Source organism: Oryctolagus cuniculus, chromosome 16 (assembly GCF_964237555.1).
Source record: "Oryctolagus cuniculus chromosome 16, mOryCun1.1, whole genome shotgun sequence".
NCBI lineage: Eukaryota > Metazoa > Chordata > Mammalia > Lagomorpha > Leporidae > Oryctolagus > Oryctolagus cuniculus.
Window position 1 is genome coordinate 33,293,105 of NC_091447.1, and position 20,434 is coordinate 33,313,538.

Here is a 20,434-nt window from a genome sequence, read left to right on the forward strand (position 1 = left end):
GTAAGGATCATTTACTACTAGTAAAACTATCACTAGTATTTTAACCAATAGTTTATAAACTATTAAGAAATTTTAGTTGATTAATTTAAGAAATGCTAGAAAATACATAATAATTAAATGCATTTATATTTTAAAAATAAGAAAGTACTCAATAAAAAGCAATCCCAAAATATAGCTTTTCACTAGTATTACAAGAAAAGGAGGAAAAAAGTAAAGGAACTCTTGTAAAGAGAAAAAAATTATTGCAGCCGGTGCTGTGGTATAGTGGATAAAAAGCCAGCATCCCATATGGGTGCCAGTTTGCGTCCCATCTGCTCCACTTCGATCCAGCTCTGTGCTATGGCCTAGAAAAGCAATGGAAGATGGCCTAAGTCCTTGGGCCCCTGCAACCTCATGGGAGACCCGGAAGAAGCTCCTGCCTCCTGGCTTTGGATCAGCACAGCTCTGGCTGCTGTGGCCATCTGGGGAGCGAATCAGCGGATGGAAGACCCTCCCTCCCTCCCTCCCTCCCTGCCTCTCTCTGCCTCTCTCTGCCTCTCTCTGCCTCCCTCTGCCTCTCTCTGCCTCTCCTCTTTCTGTGTAACTCTGACTTTTAAATAAGTAAATCTTTTTAAAAAAGTGTTCTCCCCAAAATCATTTATAATCTGAAGTAAATTCTAAATATAGTCCCAATAGAACTATTTTGAAGCTTGATAAAGTTAATATCAGTCTATCTGGAAAAATACAAATAAACAGACAAGAATACCTAAAACACCTTAGAAAAGATAAAGAGGAAATCATTAGAATAATGTGATACCAGTGAAAAGCCCACGGACCATTGGATACATAAAATATCCCTGAGACAAAAAGCAGTCTTTATAAGAAATTCATGTGTAGTAGAATTATAGAGATGGATAATTAGAGAAAATGGGCTCTTTGAGAAAATATCAAATTACAAACACTATTCTACCAAAATAAGTTTCAGGAAGATTAAAGATTTCCTTTTAACAACTCACCAAAAATAAAGCTAGAAATTATAAAATATAACTGACTTCTAGAGAGAAATGATTAAAAGATCTGAATATGTAGGAATATAGGAAATTCTACATGTTAGAAAACAAAACAAAAAAGCAAATTTGAAGTTAGATGTGCAACTAGACACATGTTTAAATAACACCCCACTATGAACAACAAAAACAGGGAACAGGCGTATACGTTCACATGGGGGAAATGTTCTGTCACAGCAGATAATACTCGCATGAAAAAGTGTTTTTCTTTTGTCTGTCCCGTCGTAAATTATAATTCACGATTATTTACTATTTAATATTCCCAAGAGTTCCTTCAAAATTACCGAGCTTGGTGAGAGATTCATGGATTTATGGAATCTATGTAGCTGTCATATAGGTAGTTTGCTAATAAGGATCAATAGCCTGAATATTTTTCTAAGTTTTAATCCAGGAATTAATTCAACTTTTATGAACTTATATAAAAAACTCATTACATATGTACAAATATAAGGAACCTATTTTACTTAATTTATAAATTTGTATGCATATATTTGAATAATAAAATCTCTAACATTTATTAATTTAGCTTAATTTTATGTGTTTAAAATTTCTTGTTAATATGGACAAATTGATCATTTTGATAAATTTTGGATTTTCTCAGTCTTATTTAGATTCTTCACTTGTATTTTTAATTGTTTAACAGTTTTTCAGGGCACATCATCTCTAGTTGCAGCCTGCCATTCAGCCTTTTATGACACAGTGGGATCTATCTCAGGAAATCTCATTGCAAGCCAAATGTTGCTCACATGATATTCAGAGTCTAATTTACCTTTGTCCCTGGGAGACATATTTTTTATTTCCATAATGGAACCACTTCCTGTATAACTGTTCCTGGAACTCTTTAAAAGACTTGTTTACAATGACATCTAATACTTTAAACTATAAACTCAAACCTCCCAAGAAAAATGTCTTAATCTGTATCTGATTTCTGTTAGGTGACATTGAAAAACATCAGTTGAGGTCATTTAAGGCTAATATGTCTTCATCAAAGGTTACCTCTTGTTCAAGAGAGTATTTGGAAGATCATCCTATGATGCAAATGTCTTTTATGAGAAATAATTTCAAATTTAACATTTTTTCTATGTATTGGAACATACACAGTATTTAGTCATGCCACAGGGATTTATGGAATAGAGTGCTGTTATTTTAAGACAGTAAAATAGTCATATACCCAACACTAAAGGATACTGAATTTAATTATCATTCATCCATCAAATTTAATACCATATACTCATCAAAATTGTGTGTTGGAAGAATATTTAATAAACACTCATAAAATAATAAGAAAGAAATTTTATAACAAAATTTTAGATCCTAGTGTGGAGAAATAAATATTTCTATATGTACATAGGAAAACAAAAGATTTGGAATAGATATCATCAACATATTTAATGATTATTTTTAGGTTGTGATATTTAAGGTACTTTTAGTTATCTTTTTGCTCAGTGAAGATGTGCTCATTCTATAAACAAAAGAGCAATTATCTTAAAAGTAAATAAAATGTGTAAGTTATTTTAATTCATCAAAGACTCTATTTGTCTTTGCTTTCCATGTTGAGTAGAGTTTTATGATCACTGCTCTATAAACAGTATCAAGAGTTTATCAATGACTGATATTGTTTCATTCAACTACTGAACAAACAGATGCACAGTGCTTCAGTCCCCCTCTAAGCTTGATGAATTTTGAATGGATTTTAAAAGGCAATGAGGGGATTGGGCAGAAATAGGCATAGTAGTGACCAAGCCTTGTAGCATTCTCTTCTATCACGGACTCCATGTTGGCCCATTCTCATGCAGTGTTTTCCCCCACCCCGGTTTATCTGCAGTCTTTTTTCGTGGACCACAATAGCCGAGCTACCACTTTCATTGACCCCCGAATCCCTCTTCAGAACGGTCGCCTTCCCAACCATCTGACTCACCGACAGCACCTCCAGAGACTCCGAAGCTACAGCGCTGGAGAGGTATGCTTACACCACATACCCACACCTTGCTGCTCACAGGTGTGCAGTCTGTGTGTCTTCCTGTGGGGTCTGAGCTATTCTTAGAGGCAGAGGCTATGGTTACTTTCTCAATAAGTGGCTAAGCCATATGCATTCTGCACTGCAAAGCAATGAATGGTGACACCGAGTCACCCCCCAGACTGCCTCGACCTGTCTTCTGGTTTCCTTCCTTTTGTATTCTCTTTATTCCAACACAACTGCCACTACAAAAATTCTGTCTTGTAAAGGAAACTAACAACGCAGTGTCAGGAGGTCTCTATACTACTGCTTGTTGGAGCTGTGCTTCCTGAAGCCAGTCACATGTAAGTACTTAACAGACCCTGGAACTGCTGTGTAATATTTGACCTTAAACTTCAACCTATCCTTAGATCCTGGAGAAGACTTCAGTGATGCGTTCAAGGACTGAAAACTGGGGAAATCAACCAGGCCACTTGAATACTTTATTTATTCCTGTATTACCATGTGCTCTTCCTGGCTTTGTATCTTCTTTTACTGCCCTGATTGCTTTGTGCTGAACACTGAAGAGCTGCCCTCTTTCTGAAGCGTCGCCTTTATCGCCTAACTGAACTACCTTCTCTATGTCCCATACCCTTTCCTGTTCTCCTTTCTCAAGCCCAAACTCAAAATATAACTCTTTTCTACTTCAAGCCAGTCCTTGAGAAAATTATGAGAAAATCCCTTTTTTATTCCCTGATTGATGTTGCCCAAGTAGCTATGCTGTCTTTTCATGGAAATCACCAAGAACTCTGGAGAGGTGGGCTCTGAGAACCATTTCCCATAAATTATTCAACACTATTGGATTACAGTGAGGTCAAAAGTGGGGGGGAAAGTAATGTAGGAAAGAAAGATATATACGTGAACACATGAAGGATTTGAGAAAGTTCATGGAAAATGTGAGCTATGGAAAACTATGCATGGATTTCAGGTTTTTTGCACCAAAATAAAATTATATATCCTAATTTTCTGTGAACTTTTTGAAGCCCATACATATCCTCTAGATATGTGGATTTCAGAGAAAACCACATTAGATATCTTGGGAAAATACCACTGCAACAGCCATCTCCTCCAGAGAGCAAGCAAAAGTCTCTGTAGAAGAGCCCGTTGTTGATGAATTGGTACCAATCATTTGCCACCATTCCAGAAGTAGTCCTCAGTGTACTCGGAGAGGCATAACTGTTTCCAACCAAAGACACTCATAGCTTATGACAGTGTGATAAAGTGAAGTTTGCTTTCCTAGGGTCATCTTAGTTATCATTGGTTTGGGATGCTTAGTTATCATTGGTTTAGGATCCTGTTATATTTAAAAAAAAAAAAAAAGACCTACTTGTGTATTTGAAAGTGAGAAAGTGAGAGAGAGAAAATATGAATCTTCATCTGCTTGTTACTCCCCAAATGGCTACAACAGTCAGCGCTGGGACAGGCTGAAGCCAGGAGCCAGGAACTCCATTCAGGTCTCTCATATGAGTGACAGAAATCTGAGTACTTGGGCCGATATTAACTGCCTTCCCAGGTACATTAGCAGGAAGCTGCCTGGAGAGTGGAGGAGGTGGGATGCACAAAATCTGCACTCTGATATAGGATGCTAGCATGATAAGAGTCAGCTTAACCCAGTGCTCCAGATCACCTGCCCAGTACTTTTCATCCTACATATATATAACACGTATGTGACCATATAGAGAGAGTAGTACCCATCCCTGAGCATGGTATGGTTTCCAGGACATGGTAGATGCGGATGTGTCCACAGACAACAGAAAGCAATGCCCCCACCTTCCCAACTCAACATTCTTGGGCACCCTCCTGGGGGACACTTTTATTAACATTTCAGAAAATATAATGTCTTAATATTATAATGGAAAAATTTAAAGTTTTACATCAAGTTGAAAAGTACCTTTTTAATTTATTTAAAATGTCTAGCTATGTTTAAACTTTCAGTATTGACAAAGGATAACTATAGATGATAAAGAAGCTGAATATCACAGACATATTGACCATCAATAAAATAAAAATGTTGACTACCCAGTGTGAGATGAACTCCCTAAAGATATGGATGTCTTACAATTATAATAAATTAACCTGAAAACATAAATATTAAAAAGCTTTCTAATTGAAAAGGCAGGATTAGGACCATGAATACCACTTGTATTATCTGTTTCAAAAAAAAAACATTGTTTTATGTGATTGAATAACCCAAATACAGTTCATTTAATATCAGCATTAATGACATTGTTCCATCTACATCAACCAAGAATTAGCTGAAAGACCCTAACATGTGATATGCTATGAAAGGGTATTAGAGTGCATCAACCAAAGCATCTATTCCCAACTGCTCTGCTTATCAGATTTTCAAATCTCTGCACTCCTCTGCCCATTCTCTCTCCTGTTAGCTTTGGATTGACACAGGGGAAAGGCAACATAGGGAGAAGCTTGGAGGCAGAGGATATCTGATCCAGAAGCAGCACACTAGAGAAAAAAGGTGGCTCCTCTAAGGAAACAAATATCTGGTCCCTCCTGCTGTGCGAGCCCCTGGGTAGGGAGTGAGGAGACAGGAGGGACTCTCGAGTAAGAACAGAGGGAATGGGTGGTGGGAAGTGTTGACTTTCTTTTCTGGGTTGTGATTTCGCTCAAAAAATATGGGGTAAGTCCATGACTTGCTATGAGCACCGTGGATTAAAAAGAAGTGTGAGACAATCCCTGCCCTGGAGAAGTCTGTGTGTGTGTGTGTGTGTGTGTGTGTGTGTTTTTAAACCAGGCCAAAAACACATAGTTAAGTCATAAGAGAAATCAGAATGTGATTGAATGTCAAGAAGAATGTTAGGATAAGTGCCACAAAAGTTCAAAGCAGGACGAGGAAAGCTATCTTTTAATATAAGGTACTTGATCTAGAACTTGAATATTGGTAGACTGTAGCTGTGTACAAAGGAAGAAGGTGGACAGCCCCCCAGAGAACAAGCACAGCATAAGCAAAGGTGCGGGAGTAAGAATCAGAAAGGTCTGTTGAGAGACAGTGATGAGTTCTGTGTGGCTGAACAGCAAGTTCTGCCTTGCTCTATTTTGATTTTGAAAAGCTTTGAATGCCACATAGAGGAGTTAGGGCTTTTTAAGAAGAGCGCATTGAGGGCTGGTGTTCAGCTCAGTTGGTTAAGGCACCACCTGAGACACTGCCATCCTATATGAGCAGATCCCTGCTAATACTCCTTGGGAAGCAGCAGAACCTAGCCCAAGTTCTTGGTTTCTTGCCATGCACATGGGAGACCCAGAGGTCTCCTGGCTTCAGCCTAGGCCACCCCAGCCCTTGCAGGCATTTGAGGAGTGAAGCAGCAGATGGAAGATCTCTCTCGATCTCTCTCTCGATCTCTCTCGATCTCTCTCTCTCTCTCTCTCTCTCTCTCTGTAACTCTGCCTTTCAAATAAAATTTTAAAGTCTTTTTTTAAAAAAGAGCCCAATGAATGAGTATGAGGAAAGTGATATGAAGACTTTAATGTAAAAATGGGCTGTAGAGATTGTTTCCCCCGTTGGTATTTGGGACAGGACAACTCTCTGATATATGGAATTGTCCCGTACCATTGCAGGGCCTTTGTTTCCACCGTAAAATGTCAGTAATGCTCTTGTTTCACCAGTCATTGTGACAATGAAAGCAAAAGAAAACACAAAGCAGAACAGAAACATCCTGTATTAGGGTTCTGCAGACAATCAATGGGTGAGTGGGTGGGTGGGTGGGTGGGTGGATGGATGAGGGGATTTATTAGGGAAACTGGCTCATGTGATTTTGAAAGCTGAGAAATTTCATAATAGGCTGCCTGCAAGCTGTAGAAAACCAGGAAAGTTGGTAGGGGAGCTCAATCCAAGTCCGAAGACCCAAGAACCAGGAGAATCGGCCCAGTGAAAACCGAAGGTCCAAGAACTTAGGAGGCTACTGATGCAAGTGCCAGAGTCTGCAAGACAGAAGCTGGAGTTCTGCTGTCAAAGGGCAGGGGCAGCTGGGTACGTGCCCAGCTTAAGAAAAGAGAGCAGATTCACATTTCTCCTGCCTTTCTTGTTCTATCATGGTCCTGAAACAACCAGAGATACGCACCCACACTGGGGGAAGGCAAATCGTCCATCCTTAGTCCTCCGTTCCAAATGTCCAGTAGCCCTCAGTAACATATCCAGAAATAATGCTTTGCCGGCTCTCCGACTATGCCTTCCCCACGTCAGGGTGGCGCCTACATCCCAGCTCCAGCTGCTGCACAGCATCATCGCCCATTCCTTCCTTTCCACGGACCCCAGTTTCCTCCCTCACAAGTTGGTGAGGCTTGAGTCCAAGCTTTCGGTACCATGAGACGAGAAGTGTCACAGTCGCATCAACAACACAGGTCAGGGAAGCAGGAAAGCCGGCGTGGAGGATGGCCGGTCTGTTTGTAGATGACTAGTGTGCAACCGCCCACATAATCTGGTTAGCTACAGTTAGGCCGTCGGAGATACAGACTCAAGAATAATCAATGAAATCTTTCCATAGTCCGTGAATTTCTGTGACGTATAGCACAGGCAATGGGAACTTAGCTCTAGAAGTTTGCTTAGGCCACACCTTAGATAGCAATATTTCCCAAGCCATTTCCAACAGGATTCCCAATATTTCCAACAGGAGCCATTCTCTTGTGCATCACTTAGTAGTTTTTATATATATATATATATATATATATATATATATATATACACACACACACACACACACACACACATACATACTGTATTTCAGGATGTAATTAAAATCAGGTGGTTTTTTTTTGTTTGTTTTTGTTTTTGTTTTTTTTTTTAAACAGGCAGAGTTAGACAGTGAGAGAGAGACAGAGAGAAAGGTCTTCCTTCCGTTGGTTCACCCCCGAAATGGCCGCTATGGCCGGCATGCTGCGCCTATCCAAAGCCAGGAGCCAGGTGCTTCCTCCTGGTCTCCCTTGCAGGTGCAGGGCCCAAGCACTTGGACCATCCTCCACTGCCTTCCCGGGCCACAGCAGAGAGCTGGACTGGAAGAGGAGCAACCAGGACAGAATCTGGTGCCCCAACCAGGACTGGTACCCGGGGTGCTGGCGCCACAGGCGGAGGATTAGCCAAGTGAGCCACGGCGCCGGCCTAAAATCAGTTTTGATAGTAAGGATCCTGTATGGTAAACTTTTCCCTCAAAACCCTAAAGATATGTTGTGAACAGAAACATAGAAAAGTTGTTTAACATCTTTGGGATTATTCTTCACTTCCCTTGAAAATTTTTCAGGTAGCTTTCTGAAAATGGTTATCAGGAATATGGAATTTATGCAAAAAACTCATTATTTGACATTTGACTTTCATTGTAAGTATATCTGCAATATATTGAAGTCCCAACAAAATAGGCCTTATCTCTTCCCATAATATCCAAATGGAACTGGACATAGATAATTAAAAAGAGTCTGTGGAGCTGTGAACATCAGGTCTCATCGCTGTATTAATAAGGAGATCACTGAAGGCTAACAAATTTGCTTATTCTGCAATTAGCAATGTAGGTTAATGTTAATAAGGAAGAATAAGCACAACATGTAATTTTCATTACTTTTACCATCTTATCGTGGTCAGGTTAAAAATCATTAGGAAATTTCTAGAAGATTCACAGTGAGTGCCCCGGAAAAGGCAAGATCCAGCAGGGAAGAGAAACTTCTCATTTGGAAGTCCCTCTTAATGAGACTTCACAGAGACTTAGATGGTAGAAGTCCTATCATTTCTGTTGGCAGGGAGGAGTCTTCATTAATTATGATACTTAGAATTACTTCTTAGAATGGGTGAATTTCCTATTGATTTTATAAAACTCATACTTGATTGCAGGTTTGATTGGAACTTTGTAAAATTCAGGTACCTTTAATAATAAGCTTTTTAATTATAAACAATATGTAATGAGTATAGAAAATGCATGGGGCCAACATTGTGGCTTAGCAGGTTAAGCCACCACCAGCAGCACCGATATCCCATATAAGTGCTGGTTTGAGGCGCAGGTGCTCCACTTCCCATTAAGTTCTGTGCTAATGGCCCGGGAAAGCAGGTGAGGATGGCCCAAGTGCTTGGGTCTCTGCATGCGTATGGGAGACCTGGAAGAAGCTCCTGGCTCCTGGCTCTGGCCTGGCTCCAGCCATTACGGCCATTTGGGGAGTGAATTGGTGGGTGGAAAAATCTGTTTTTCTCCTCTCTCTCTGTGACTCTGACTTTCAAATAGATAAATAAATCTTTAAAAAGAAAAAGAAATCTAGACACAGAAGGGAAAAAAAGTTAGAAAGTGAGCATAGTTCCTCATTTGGAGACACATCCTGGTACCCACAAAAGTAGAAAATGAGATCTTGTTGTCTGTAGCTCTGTGTCCTACATTCCTGTTACAGTATCTTGCAGACAATTTTCACACCATTAAAATTCTTTGACATTATTGGATCATAAGAATCTACAATAATTTAATAAAAGTACTGAACAACTCAAACATAAATATCTCTTTTTTCCTTAAGTTAATTCTAAAAACTTTAATGATATATTTTAATTATTGTGACAAATGGAAATAAATACAAGTTTATTTATTGCAAAAAATGAAATTATATGTACTCTCATGAACAGATTTCTTATTATCGAGCTTCTCTGTATCCCCAGAAGAAATTCATTCTCTGAAGTATCATATTTTGAAAACACAGAAGGAATCTAGAGATGAATATAAATTCATCATTTGGTCTTTTCCTGTGAACTTGCTAAGTTTTTTTAATCATCAGACCTCCAGTGTTTTCAGAGTAGCATTAGTTGAGTATTAACCCACATGCAGTCTAAAACCTGCAGTTTCCAATCACAGCTTTAGAAAAACCCACCAACATACATTTCCAAATTGCAATGCTGAGAAACTTGTTTACCAGTCAGTGAAAGCTGTTTTCTGAAGATAACTATTTTGTTTTGTCTAGAGAGCTAAATGTTTGAAGTTTCCACATTTCAACTATGATTAAAACTATCAACATCAAAAGAAAAAGAAATGCTTCTCTCTCTCTCTCCCTCTCTCTCTGTAATTCTGCCTTTCAAATAAATAAATGAATATTAAAAGGGGGAGGAGAGGAGCCGTGACACAGCAGGTTAAGCCACTGCCTACAGCGTTAGCATCTCATATGGACACCAGTTCAAATCCCAGCTGCTCCATTTCCTGTCCAGCTCCCTGCTAATGCACTTGGGAAAGCAGCAGAGGATGGCCCAAGTACCTGGGCCCATGTGGGAGACCAGATGAAGCTCCTGGCTCCTGGCTTCAGCCTGGCCCAGCCCTGGCTGTTGTGGCCATTTGGGAAATGAACCAATGGAGTCTCTCTCCACACCCCCAACTCTGCCATTCAAATGAATAAATCAATCCTTTAAAAAATCATAAGAAAATTTTTAAAATGCTATAAATAGTGCCTATTGCAAACTGAGTTTTACCCTGACATGGAATAGCTGTAGTTCCTTCTCTTTTTCACACATATATTTTCTCTGTCTCTGCCTCCCCCAACTTCTCCCCCGCCCCAACACACACTGAGCCCTGAGAAACTTGGACCAAAAGGGTCAAGACTAGGAAATTTGAGTCACGCAATAATTGTCATTTTAAATGGAAAATCCAGTTGTCTAGTCACTGTTCAATAGTTAGACGTCAAGGCAATGTTGCCGTCATGTTTACGTGAGATCCAGTCCATCACTGTTGCTATTAGATGCTCTTCAGGACAAATTTAGTGCCTTTCAGGACTGCAAGGACCCTAGAACATACTGAATTCTGGCTCAAACTTAGTCTCAGAATTTCCTCCGGCTCTTCCTGAAATTGTCTTCATGTCTGTCAATTCCTGGGCTCCATTTGGGGAAGGATGTTTCTATCTGACTCTCCCATCTTTCAGGCTCAAGTATGTGGGCCATTTAGTGCCAACCCTTGGCAAACCTTTCTGTGGCTGAGGGACCCCACATGCCCTAACTCTCTTCTTGTTTCCTGTGTCTCACTCATAGTTAGCCTGGAACAGTCCTCAGTGAGTCATCTGTCTCTGGGGCTTCATCTGTTTTCTGAAGTCTTTCAATCTGGACTGGCTTTGCCAGTAGGCAGATGGCCTCAAAAGTAGGCATCGTGTGAGTTTCATGTGAGAGCCAGGAAGAAACGTGAGCCTCTTCCTGTTTCGAAGTCCTGTTCGTTTCAGGGTGGCTGACTGACAGCTTTGCTTGAGATGAGACAGCAGGTCTCCTGAGTTCAGGGCACAGCCAAGCCATTCTGCATCCAACTATCAGCTATCCAACTATGCTTCCCCAGTTTCTCTCTGTAACTCATCACTTACATAATCCTTAGTTCGGTGGTCTTCAAAAATCCTGTCTTTACAGATTCAAAAATATTTAAACACACATGATGGCAGATTGACATGATTCCATCAAGAAAAAGTACATATTTTTGTCCCAGAAAAACTATATATATTTATTAATTCATGAAGAATAAAGAAATATGAGCACTCAACTATGCATAGTGTATTGATCAGCAAACTTTGTTTACTTTGTGTTATAACCATTTAATTGAGACTGGAAAGTGCTGCTGCAGAAGTACCAGCTTCTAAAACTTGGTGTCTGGATGCACCTGCTAGACAGAGCTAAGTGCTAATGGCATCACAGTGAGAAGTCCCTCCAAAGTGGCACAGAACCTATTCCCTTTGTCCTCAAGTAAGCCATGGGCATTGAAAAGGACCAGGAAAGAAGAGGGCTGCATCGACATGCCTAGTACTTTCAGAAGAGCAGCAAAGACTGGCACCAGAAGAGAGTGAACAGGTAGCACATCCCTGCATATGAAGAATGTTATTGTTGTTGGTCTGGAGTGTGAAAGCAGAAACCACAGGAAAACCAGCAATTGTGTCTTTAATTAGAAACACTCAGTAATTGTCCTGTGTTTTCATCTGCAGCATCACGCTTGTAGTCAGAAGTGATCATTTTGGGGACCAGTGTTGTGTCATAGCAGATAAAGCTGCCACCTGTGGCACCAGCATCTCATATGGGTGCCAATTCAAGTCCCAGCTGCTCTACTTCTGATCCAGCTCCCTGCTGATGTGCCTGGGAAATCAGCAGAGAATGGCCCAAGTGCTTGTGCCCTTGTACCCATGTGGGAGATCCAGAAGAAGCTCCTGGCTTTGCACTGGCCAAGCTCTGGGAGTGATAGAAGATTCATTCTTTCTATGTTTCTTGCTTGCTTGCTTGCTTTCTCGCTTTCTCTCTTTCTCTCTCCCTCTCTCCCTCTCTCTCTTTCTCTCCTAACCTCTCCCTCTCTGCAACTCTGCCTTTTAAATAAATAATTTTCTTAAAAAATGATCATTTAAGAATGATTTGACCTTTCTACACTTTGTGGCATAGGTGCTCTTCACTTGTCCTGGTTTCTGTGAGTGAATTTTAAAACTGGTCTGGAAAAGGAGAATTTTCTTTCCTTTTAAATCTAGATTTTTGAAGTCTTAATAAGTGTCTTACAAGGTTATTTTCAAAATTCTTAAGTATATTAAAGCCTATTTTAACATACCTTGCAAATATTATAGAATGAGTCATGCTGTACACTGAATCCCATATACCTTGTAAGCATATTGCAATGTGGAAAATCTACAAGGCCTCAGTTTGTTTGTTTGTTTGAAAGGCAGAGTGGACAGTGAGACAAAGAGACAGAAAGGAAGGTCTTCCTTTACTGTTGGTTCACCCTCCAATGGCCGCTGCGGTCAGGAGCCAGGTGCTTCACCTGATCTCCCATGCGGGTGCAGGGCCAAGCACTTGGGCCATCCTCCACTGCACCCCCTGGCCACAGCAGAGAGCTGGCCTGGAAGAGGGGCAACCGGGACAGAATCCGGCGCCCCGACCGGGACTAGAACCTGGTATGCTGGCGCCGCGAGGCAGAAGATTAGCCTAGTGAGCCACGGCGCCAGCAGGGCCTCAGTTTTAATATCTTAACTCTGTACAGGTTTCAAGGAGCAAAATATCTGTGTATTCATGGTACAATTATGTTCTAGAATTCAGATGATTTATCAAAATTTCAAATTGAGCTAATCTAGTTTAAAGGTAATTGTCACAGTGACCAGCATCATGGCACAGCAGGTGAAGCCATCATCTGTGACACCAGCATCCCATGTCAGAGCAGAGTCTGGAGTCCCTGCTCTGCTCTTGTGAAACTCCTGCTAATGCACCTGGGAAAACAGCAAAAGATGGTCAGATTTGGACTCCTGCACCCAGATGGAGTTCCAGGCTCCTGGCTTCTGGCTGGCCCAGCCCCGGACATGAGGCTACTGGGGAGTCACCCAGTGGTTTGAAGATCACTCTCTCTCTCTCCCTTCCTCTCTCTCTTTCTCTGTCTCATCTCTTTCTGTCACTCTGCCTTTCAAATAATATATAAAGTAAATCTTTGAAAAATTGTCACAAATATGAACCTTGGGCTAAGCAAGGTATTTATTCTATAAGGTTTCATCAAAATGTCCAACCACAATCAAGTTAATGGATGTGATGCCAGATGGTAGTATGAGAGGAATAAATAAGTGCTTTGTAGTCAAGCGTAAGCTGGAATCTTAGCTCTCTCTCTCTCTTATAGTTGAAAATGTGCAGGCAGCTTACTTTTTTGGGATTCGCAGATTCTCTTTTTGTAAATTGGGTTTAAAAATGCGTATCTTGCACAATTTGTGAGGATGCAAATGACTATGTGGAGAAGCCAGCATTGTGAATGAAATAATAAGCACTCAACAAAGAATAGCCCTTTGAATAAATTGTGTTTAAAAGAGCAAATCCATTTCACATTCAGTATTGAATTCAGTGCTACCTCTCATAAACGAAGTTTATAAACTTATCTTACTAATATTTATCTAGAATTTAGAGCATATTTTCAATGGGGACCATTTCTTTGTTTGATTGCTATTTATTTCTTTTGACAAAATCACTTTCTTGACTAGTGTCTGCTAATACTATCTGATAGAATCAAAAAGGGAGAGAACAATCTAACATGGAAAATGGGATACACAGCAGACTCATAGAATGGCAGATGTCCTAAACAGCGCTCTGGCCTCAGAATCAGCCCTTAAGGCATTTGGATCTGGCTGAAGAGCCCATGAGATATTTTAGGCATGGAAAGCCAAGACACTCTGGGAAAAAAAAAAAAAAGACCTAAATGAAAGGTCTCTGCAAGTGAGATCCCAGTGGAAAGAACGGGCCATCAAAGAAGGAGGTACCTTTCTCTGAAGGGAGGAGAGAACTTCCACTTTGATTATGACCCTGTCTGAATAAGATCAAAGTTGGCAAACTCAAAAGGCTTCCTTAGCCTTGGAAACTCATGACTAGAGCCTAGGGAGATTACTGACGCCATAAACAAGAGTGTCAAATTGTTAAGTCAACAACAGGAGTCACTGTGTACTTACTCCTTATGTGGGATCTCTGTCCTTAATGTGTTGTCCAGTGTGAAGTAATGCTATAACTAGTACTCAAACAGTATTTTACACTTTATGTTCTGTGTGGGTGCAAACTGATGAAATCTTTACTTAATATATACTGAATCGATCTTCTGTATATAAAGATAATTGAAAATGAATCTTGATGTGAATGGAATGGGAGAGGGAGCGGGAGATGGGAGGGATGCAAGTGGGAGGGAAGTTATGGGGGGGGGGAGCCATTGTAATCCATAAGCTGTACTTCGGAAATTTATATTTACTAAATATAAGTTTTAAAAGAAAGAAGAAAAACAACAACAACAAAATCACTTTCTTACAAACCTTAATAGAGAATATCCACCACTCAATCATTATTTTTAAGTTTTATTTTCTTGAAAGAATTATAGAAAGAGAGGGAGAGATGTTCCATCCAGATGTCTATGATGGCTTGGGCTGAGCCAGGCTGAAGCCAGGAACCTGGAAATCCATCTGGGTCTCCTTCATGGGTACAGGGGTCCAAGCACTTGGGCCATCCTCTGCTGTTTCTCTAGCAGGGACCTGGATGAGAAGTGGAGCAGCCGGGACCGCAATCATTGCCCATGTGGGATCCTGTACCACAGGCAGAGGCCCAACCTTCTACGCCTCAGTGCTAGCCCCTGCATTTTTCTAACATAGGCAAGATTTTATGGTCTCGTGTTGAAAAAAAAAAATTGGTGTCTGAAGACTATCTGAAATTGATGATATATTTCCATATTTTCTACTTTTGTTTTAAAATTAGGCCTCAGAAGTCTCCAGAAACAGAGGAGCCTCTTTACTGGCCCGGCCAGGACACAGCCTGGTAGCTGCTATTCGGAGCCAACATCAACATGAGTCATTGCCACTGGGTAGGTATCACCCTTCTTGGAATCCTTGGATACTCAATGCTTAACCTTGTTTTTCTCATGAATTTATTAGCTTTTGAGATTCTGTGTTTTCTTTCTCCTCTTCTGTGACACAGTCCACCCGCCCTGGTCCTTTGCTCCTACTTTTCTTTCACTCTTCTCCCTTCCCTTCTCTTCCTCTTGTCCTTCTCTATTCCTTCCCTCCCTCTCTCATTACTACTTCTGTAGACTGCCTGCTGCTTCCTTATCTTATTGAATGACTTGTTCACTCAGTCCAGAAGAGCATAGTTTCACTGAGAGGGTAGACTTCATTGCTGGTGCATTCAGCTTTTAATTTGGAGCTCTCTTTCCATGCACATATTGGGAAAACTTTGCAGCCTTCACTTTTTCCAAAATACATGCCATATGTCCCAGGAGAAATTAGGTGTGGAAGTCTAAGCCATGGGCACTTCCATTATCACAACTGGGAGCTTTGTGGCCAAGTGCTGCGAGTGTCAAGTACTCAGAAAATTTCTTTGAACTCCTAAAGGATCTTCTACCATAAGAAATCTGGTAAAATAACCAAGAAAAATTAGAAGGAAGAAAGGAGAACGTCTCTCAAGGGGAGAGTTATTTTATTCTCCTTCACCTTTTCACACAGATGAGTTAACACCAATAAAGTTCTTGATATATTAAAGATGATTAACCTAGATCTAGTTCACATTTAGCTTGATCTTTTAAAAATAATAATGCAATAACGTCACACATTTTAAAAGCACAAGAACTTACTTTTTGTGATGAGTATGCTACTTGCCCTTCAAACTCCTGCACTAATCCTGGTATCAAGCACCCATTTTCCAGTCATCAGAGAAATTACCTCTGAGCTTCAGACTCAACCACAACTCTGCACTTTTGTCTGTTTCAGCATATAATGACAAGATTGTGGCATTTCTTCGCCAACCAAACATTTTTGAAATGTTGCAAGAACGTCAGCCAAGTTTGGCAAGAAACCACGCACTCAGGTAGGGTTCATCCCTGACTCCTGGAACTCCAGGTCTTTTCAGCTGCTTTTCCAGGTGGGAAAACAGCTCTATTGAGAGAACAGATGCTTATGATGCATTTTATTCATACACTTAAATAACAATGCAAATCCTCATAATGAAAGGTCTGGGACATTCCAGTGTTCTGGGGATTAGAACAATCAGAGACATTCGTGTTGTCAGGTTACGTAATGTTTATACAGTGCTAAAATGATTTCCATTGATTTGGAGGGAAGCAACAAAATTTCATTCGCTTACATTTTTTATGTAAAACACTGTATAAATTATCTTTAGTTTTAAAATGTGATTCTTTAATAGTAAAAGAAATATTGAGTGAATATATTCAAAACCAAACAGAAAAGGTATCCTATGTGATCTAGCTACTTAAATGCTGTTATACATGAGGTTGATTTTAAACAAGTGTCTCTGAAACTGTATCACTTCCTTTGGAAGGGATATTCACTTAAAGTGATAAAAAGAGAAAATATCTATGAACTTCCATCTTGTTTTCTCATGAAGATAATCAATCATCTTTTTCCTTCCGTATACTATTCAGTGTTTCAAAGACTAGAGATGTGAGAATGTGTCCCCTTGGATCTCCAATTCTTACTCCAACACGTAGGGACAATTAATGAAGGCAAACTATTCAATCCTCTGCCCCTGGTCTTCTTATCACTGATGTGGAGGTCACAGTGTGAACATGGAGATGCTTGAATGAGGATGTGTGTAAAGGATTAGGCAGGGTGATCATGGATCCAGTCAATGACTGTCTTTAGCTCTTTCCTTCCCACTTGGTTCAGTCTTCTGAAAATGGCTGACACTTGTAATACTCTGACTTCCTTGCACATCCAAATGTTCAGCTCTCACATTCTCTCTGCCACCCTTCTTCCTGCTTCTCTCTGCCATGGCACAACTTTGGGTCCTCATCATTTTTCTCCTGGACTTTGCAGGAGTCTCTCATAAGATATCCCCTATCATACCTTCTCATTTGAGATGCATAGATCAAGTTATGCTTCACTGCCCTTTGGAAACTTCTACAGTTCTCATTGTGTATAAAATAAAGTCATGATTTCTAATCATAATATCCATGTTCTACAAAGTGTGGCCCTGACCTAACTCTTCATCCAGTGCTAAGCTTTTTCCTCCCAGCATCTTCCACCTTTTCCAAGCAGTCTGGATTTCCTCTTGCCTCTGCTTTTCCTGAAATGGCTTATTTTTAAGGACATCTCATCACATTTTAAAGACAGTTCAAATGCAGAAATCCACTGGTCTGAGTAGACCAAGATTTCTTTTTGTCTTGCTTTGATGGCGTTCTTTTTGTTTGTAAGGTTCTCTAAATTTTTTTTTTATGGTTTGTGGGTTTGTTAGATCTCATGTATTCCATCACATCAGCTCTTTACAGCAGGGTCTCTGTGTTCCCCATGTTTGTACCCTGTCTGCCCCAGCAGATCCTGTTCTCTACCTTGAAGATAGGAAACACAACTTTTAGGGTGAATGAGAGATCTTTTTTATGAATGCATGAACTTCAGCTTGAAGAGTTGTCACTTGTCACTTATGTTCAACTTGTAAGGATTACCTGTCCATGTCTCACTAAAGTGCCATGATGGAAGGCAGTGTCATAGTCTCTATTTATTTATTTGAAAGTCAGAGTTACACAGAGAGAGAGAGAGGCAGAGAGGCAAGGGAGAGGGGGGAGGTCTTGCATATGCTGGATCACTCCCCAACTGGCCACAAATGCCGAAGCCAGGAGCCAGCATCTTCTTCCGGGTCTCCCATGAGGGTACAAGGGCCCAAGGACTTGGGCCATCTTCCACTGCTTTCCCAGACCATAGCAGAGAGCTGGCTCAGAAATGGTGCAGCTGGGACTCGAACCACTGCCCTTATGGGATGCTGGCACTGCAGATGGCAGCTTTTCCTGCTATGCCACAGTGCCAACCCCACCAGGTGCTCTTGACTCATATGGTACATAACAACTTAAGGGAATTTTCCAGGGGGTTCTATTACTTGCAGGGTTTCTGACCCATTGCTGCTCTTGAGCATTTTTTGTTACTGATCGTAATGAGTTCATTGCTTACTTTTTGGAGGAATTAGAACTTACTAAAGTATTGGAGTCTCATTTTAATCTTTCAAAAAGTTTTTAAATAAAGTAATCTTCTGTGTAAAAGAGCAGAATACATTTCCAGCAGGAAGTAAACTGTTTTCAAATCCCATTGTGTAATGCCACATTATGGCAAAATCCAGGAAACCTGAAGGGCTTTGTGGCAGTGTAGAAGTGCACAATTATGATTTTACAGAGCTGCTGTGACTTGAAATTAGGGCATTTTGGAGTCAGAAGAACCTTGGAAATTTTCTAGTATAGAAACTAATGATTTCTTAAGATCATAGACTCCTTTGAGAATCTGATGAAAGCTTATAGACTCTCCTCCACATATAAATGTACATTTTTAAATTTAATTTCTTTTTTTCTTTTTTTAACTTTTATTTAGTAAATATAATTTTCCAAAGTACAGTTTATAGATTACAATGGCTTCCCCCCCCCATAACTTCCTTCCCACCCACATCCCTCCCATCTCCCACTCCCTCTCCCATTCCATTCACATCAAGATTCATTTTCAATTATCTTTTTTTTTATTTTATTTTTTTGACAGGCAGAGTGGACAGTGAGACAGAGAGAGAGGAAGGTCTTCCTTTGCTGTTGGTTCACCCTCCAATGGCCGCCGCAGCCGGCGCACCACGCTGATCCGAAGCCAGGAGCCAGGTGCTTATCCTGGTCTTCCATGCGAGTGCAGGACCCAAGCACTTGGGCCATCCTCCACTGCACTCCCTGGCCACAGCAGAGAGCTGACCTGGAAGTGGGGCAACCGGGACAGAATCCAGCGCCCCGACTGGGACTAGAACCCGGTGTGCCAGCGCCGCAAGGTGGAGGATTAGCCTAGCGAGCCGTGGCACTAGCCCATTTTCAATTATCTTTATATACAGATCGATTTAGTGTATATTAAGTAAAGATTTCATCAGTTTGCACCCACACAGAACATAAAGTGTAAAATACTGTTTGAGTACTAGTTATAGCATTACTTCACACTGGACAACACATTAAGGACAGAGATCCCACGTAAGGAGTAAGTGCACAGTGACTCCTGTTGTTGACTTAACAATTTGACACTCTTGTTTATGGCATCAGAAATCTCCCTAGGCTCTAGTCATGAGTTTCCAAGGCTAAGGAAGCCTCTTGAGTTCGCTGACTCTGATCTTATTTAGACAAGGTCGTAGTCAAAGTGGAAGTTCTCTCCTCCCTTCAGAGAAAGGTACCTCCTTCTTTGATGGCCCGTTCTTTCCACTGGGATCTCACTTGCAGAGACCTTTCATTTAGGTGTTTGGGTTTTTTTTGTTTTGTTTTGTTTTATTTTTTTTTGTTGTTTTGTTTTGTTTTTGTTTTTGTTTTTTTCTGCCCGAGTATCTTGGTTTTCCATGCCTAAAATACTCTCATGGGCTCTTCAGCCAGATCCGAATGCCTTAAGGGCTGATTCTGAGGCCAGAGTGCTGTTTAGGACATCTGCCATTCTATGAGTCTGCTGTGTATCCCACTTCCTATGTTGGATCATTCTCTCCCTTTTTGATTCTATCAGTTAGTATTTGCAGACACTAGTCTTGTTTGTGTGATCCCTTTGACTCTTAGACCTATCAGTGTGATCAATTGTGAATTGAAATTGATCACTTGGACTAGTGAGATGGCATTGGTACATGCAATCTTGATGGAATTATATTGGAATCCCTTGGCACATTTCTAACTCCACCATTTGGGGAAAGTCCGATTGAGCATGTCCCAAATTGTACATCTCCTCCCTCTCTTATTCCCACTCTTATATTTAATAGGGATCACTTTTCAGTTAAATTTCAACACCTAAGAATAAATGTGTGTTGATTACAGAGTTCAACCAATAGTATTAACTATAACAAAAAAATGCTAAAAGGGATAAAGTATTAAATTGTACATCAACAGTCAGGACAAGGGCTAATCAAGTTCAGTTAATGGAAAAATAAGGAAAATTGTGGACTCTGTGTTAAAAGCCTAAGTATTTCATCAAAAGCAGAAGCTAA

The 20,434-nt window shown here is 40.5% G+C and overlaps 1 protein-coding gene across 9 annotated transcripts in view; it reads left to right on the forward strand.

Moving 5' to 3' along the window:
• The window catches only part of HECW1 (HECT, C2 and WW domain containing E3 ubiquitin protein ligase 1), a 407,022-nt gene that overhangs the window by 316,685 nt on the left and 69,903 nt on the right, over positions 1 to 20,434 (forward strand). For all 9 annotated transcript variants that reach the window (XM_051852912.2, XM_051852913.2, XM_051852914.2 and 6 more), the window contains 3 exons: positions 2,872 to 3,006; positions 15,215 to 15,320; positions 16,222 to 16,318. In XM_051852912.2, the coding sequence (XP_051708872.1) occupies positions 2,872 to 3,006; positions 15,215 to 15,320; positions 16,222 to 16,318 (338 nt within the window). The remainder of the gene's footprint in view (positions 1 to 2,871; positions 3,007 to 15,214; positions 15,321 to 16,221; positions 16,319 to 20,434) is intronic.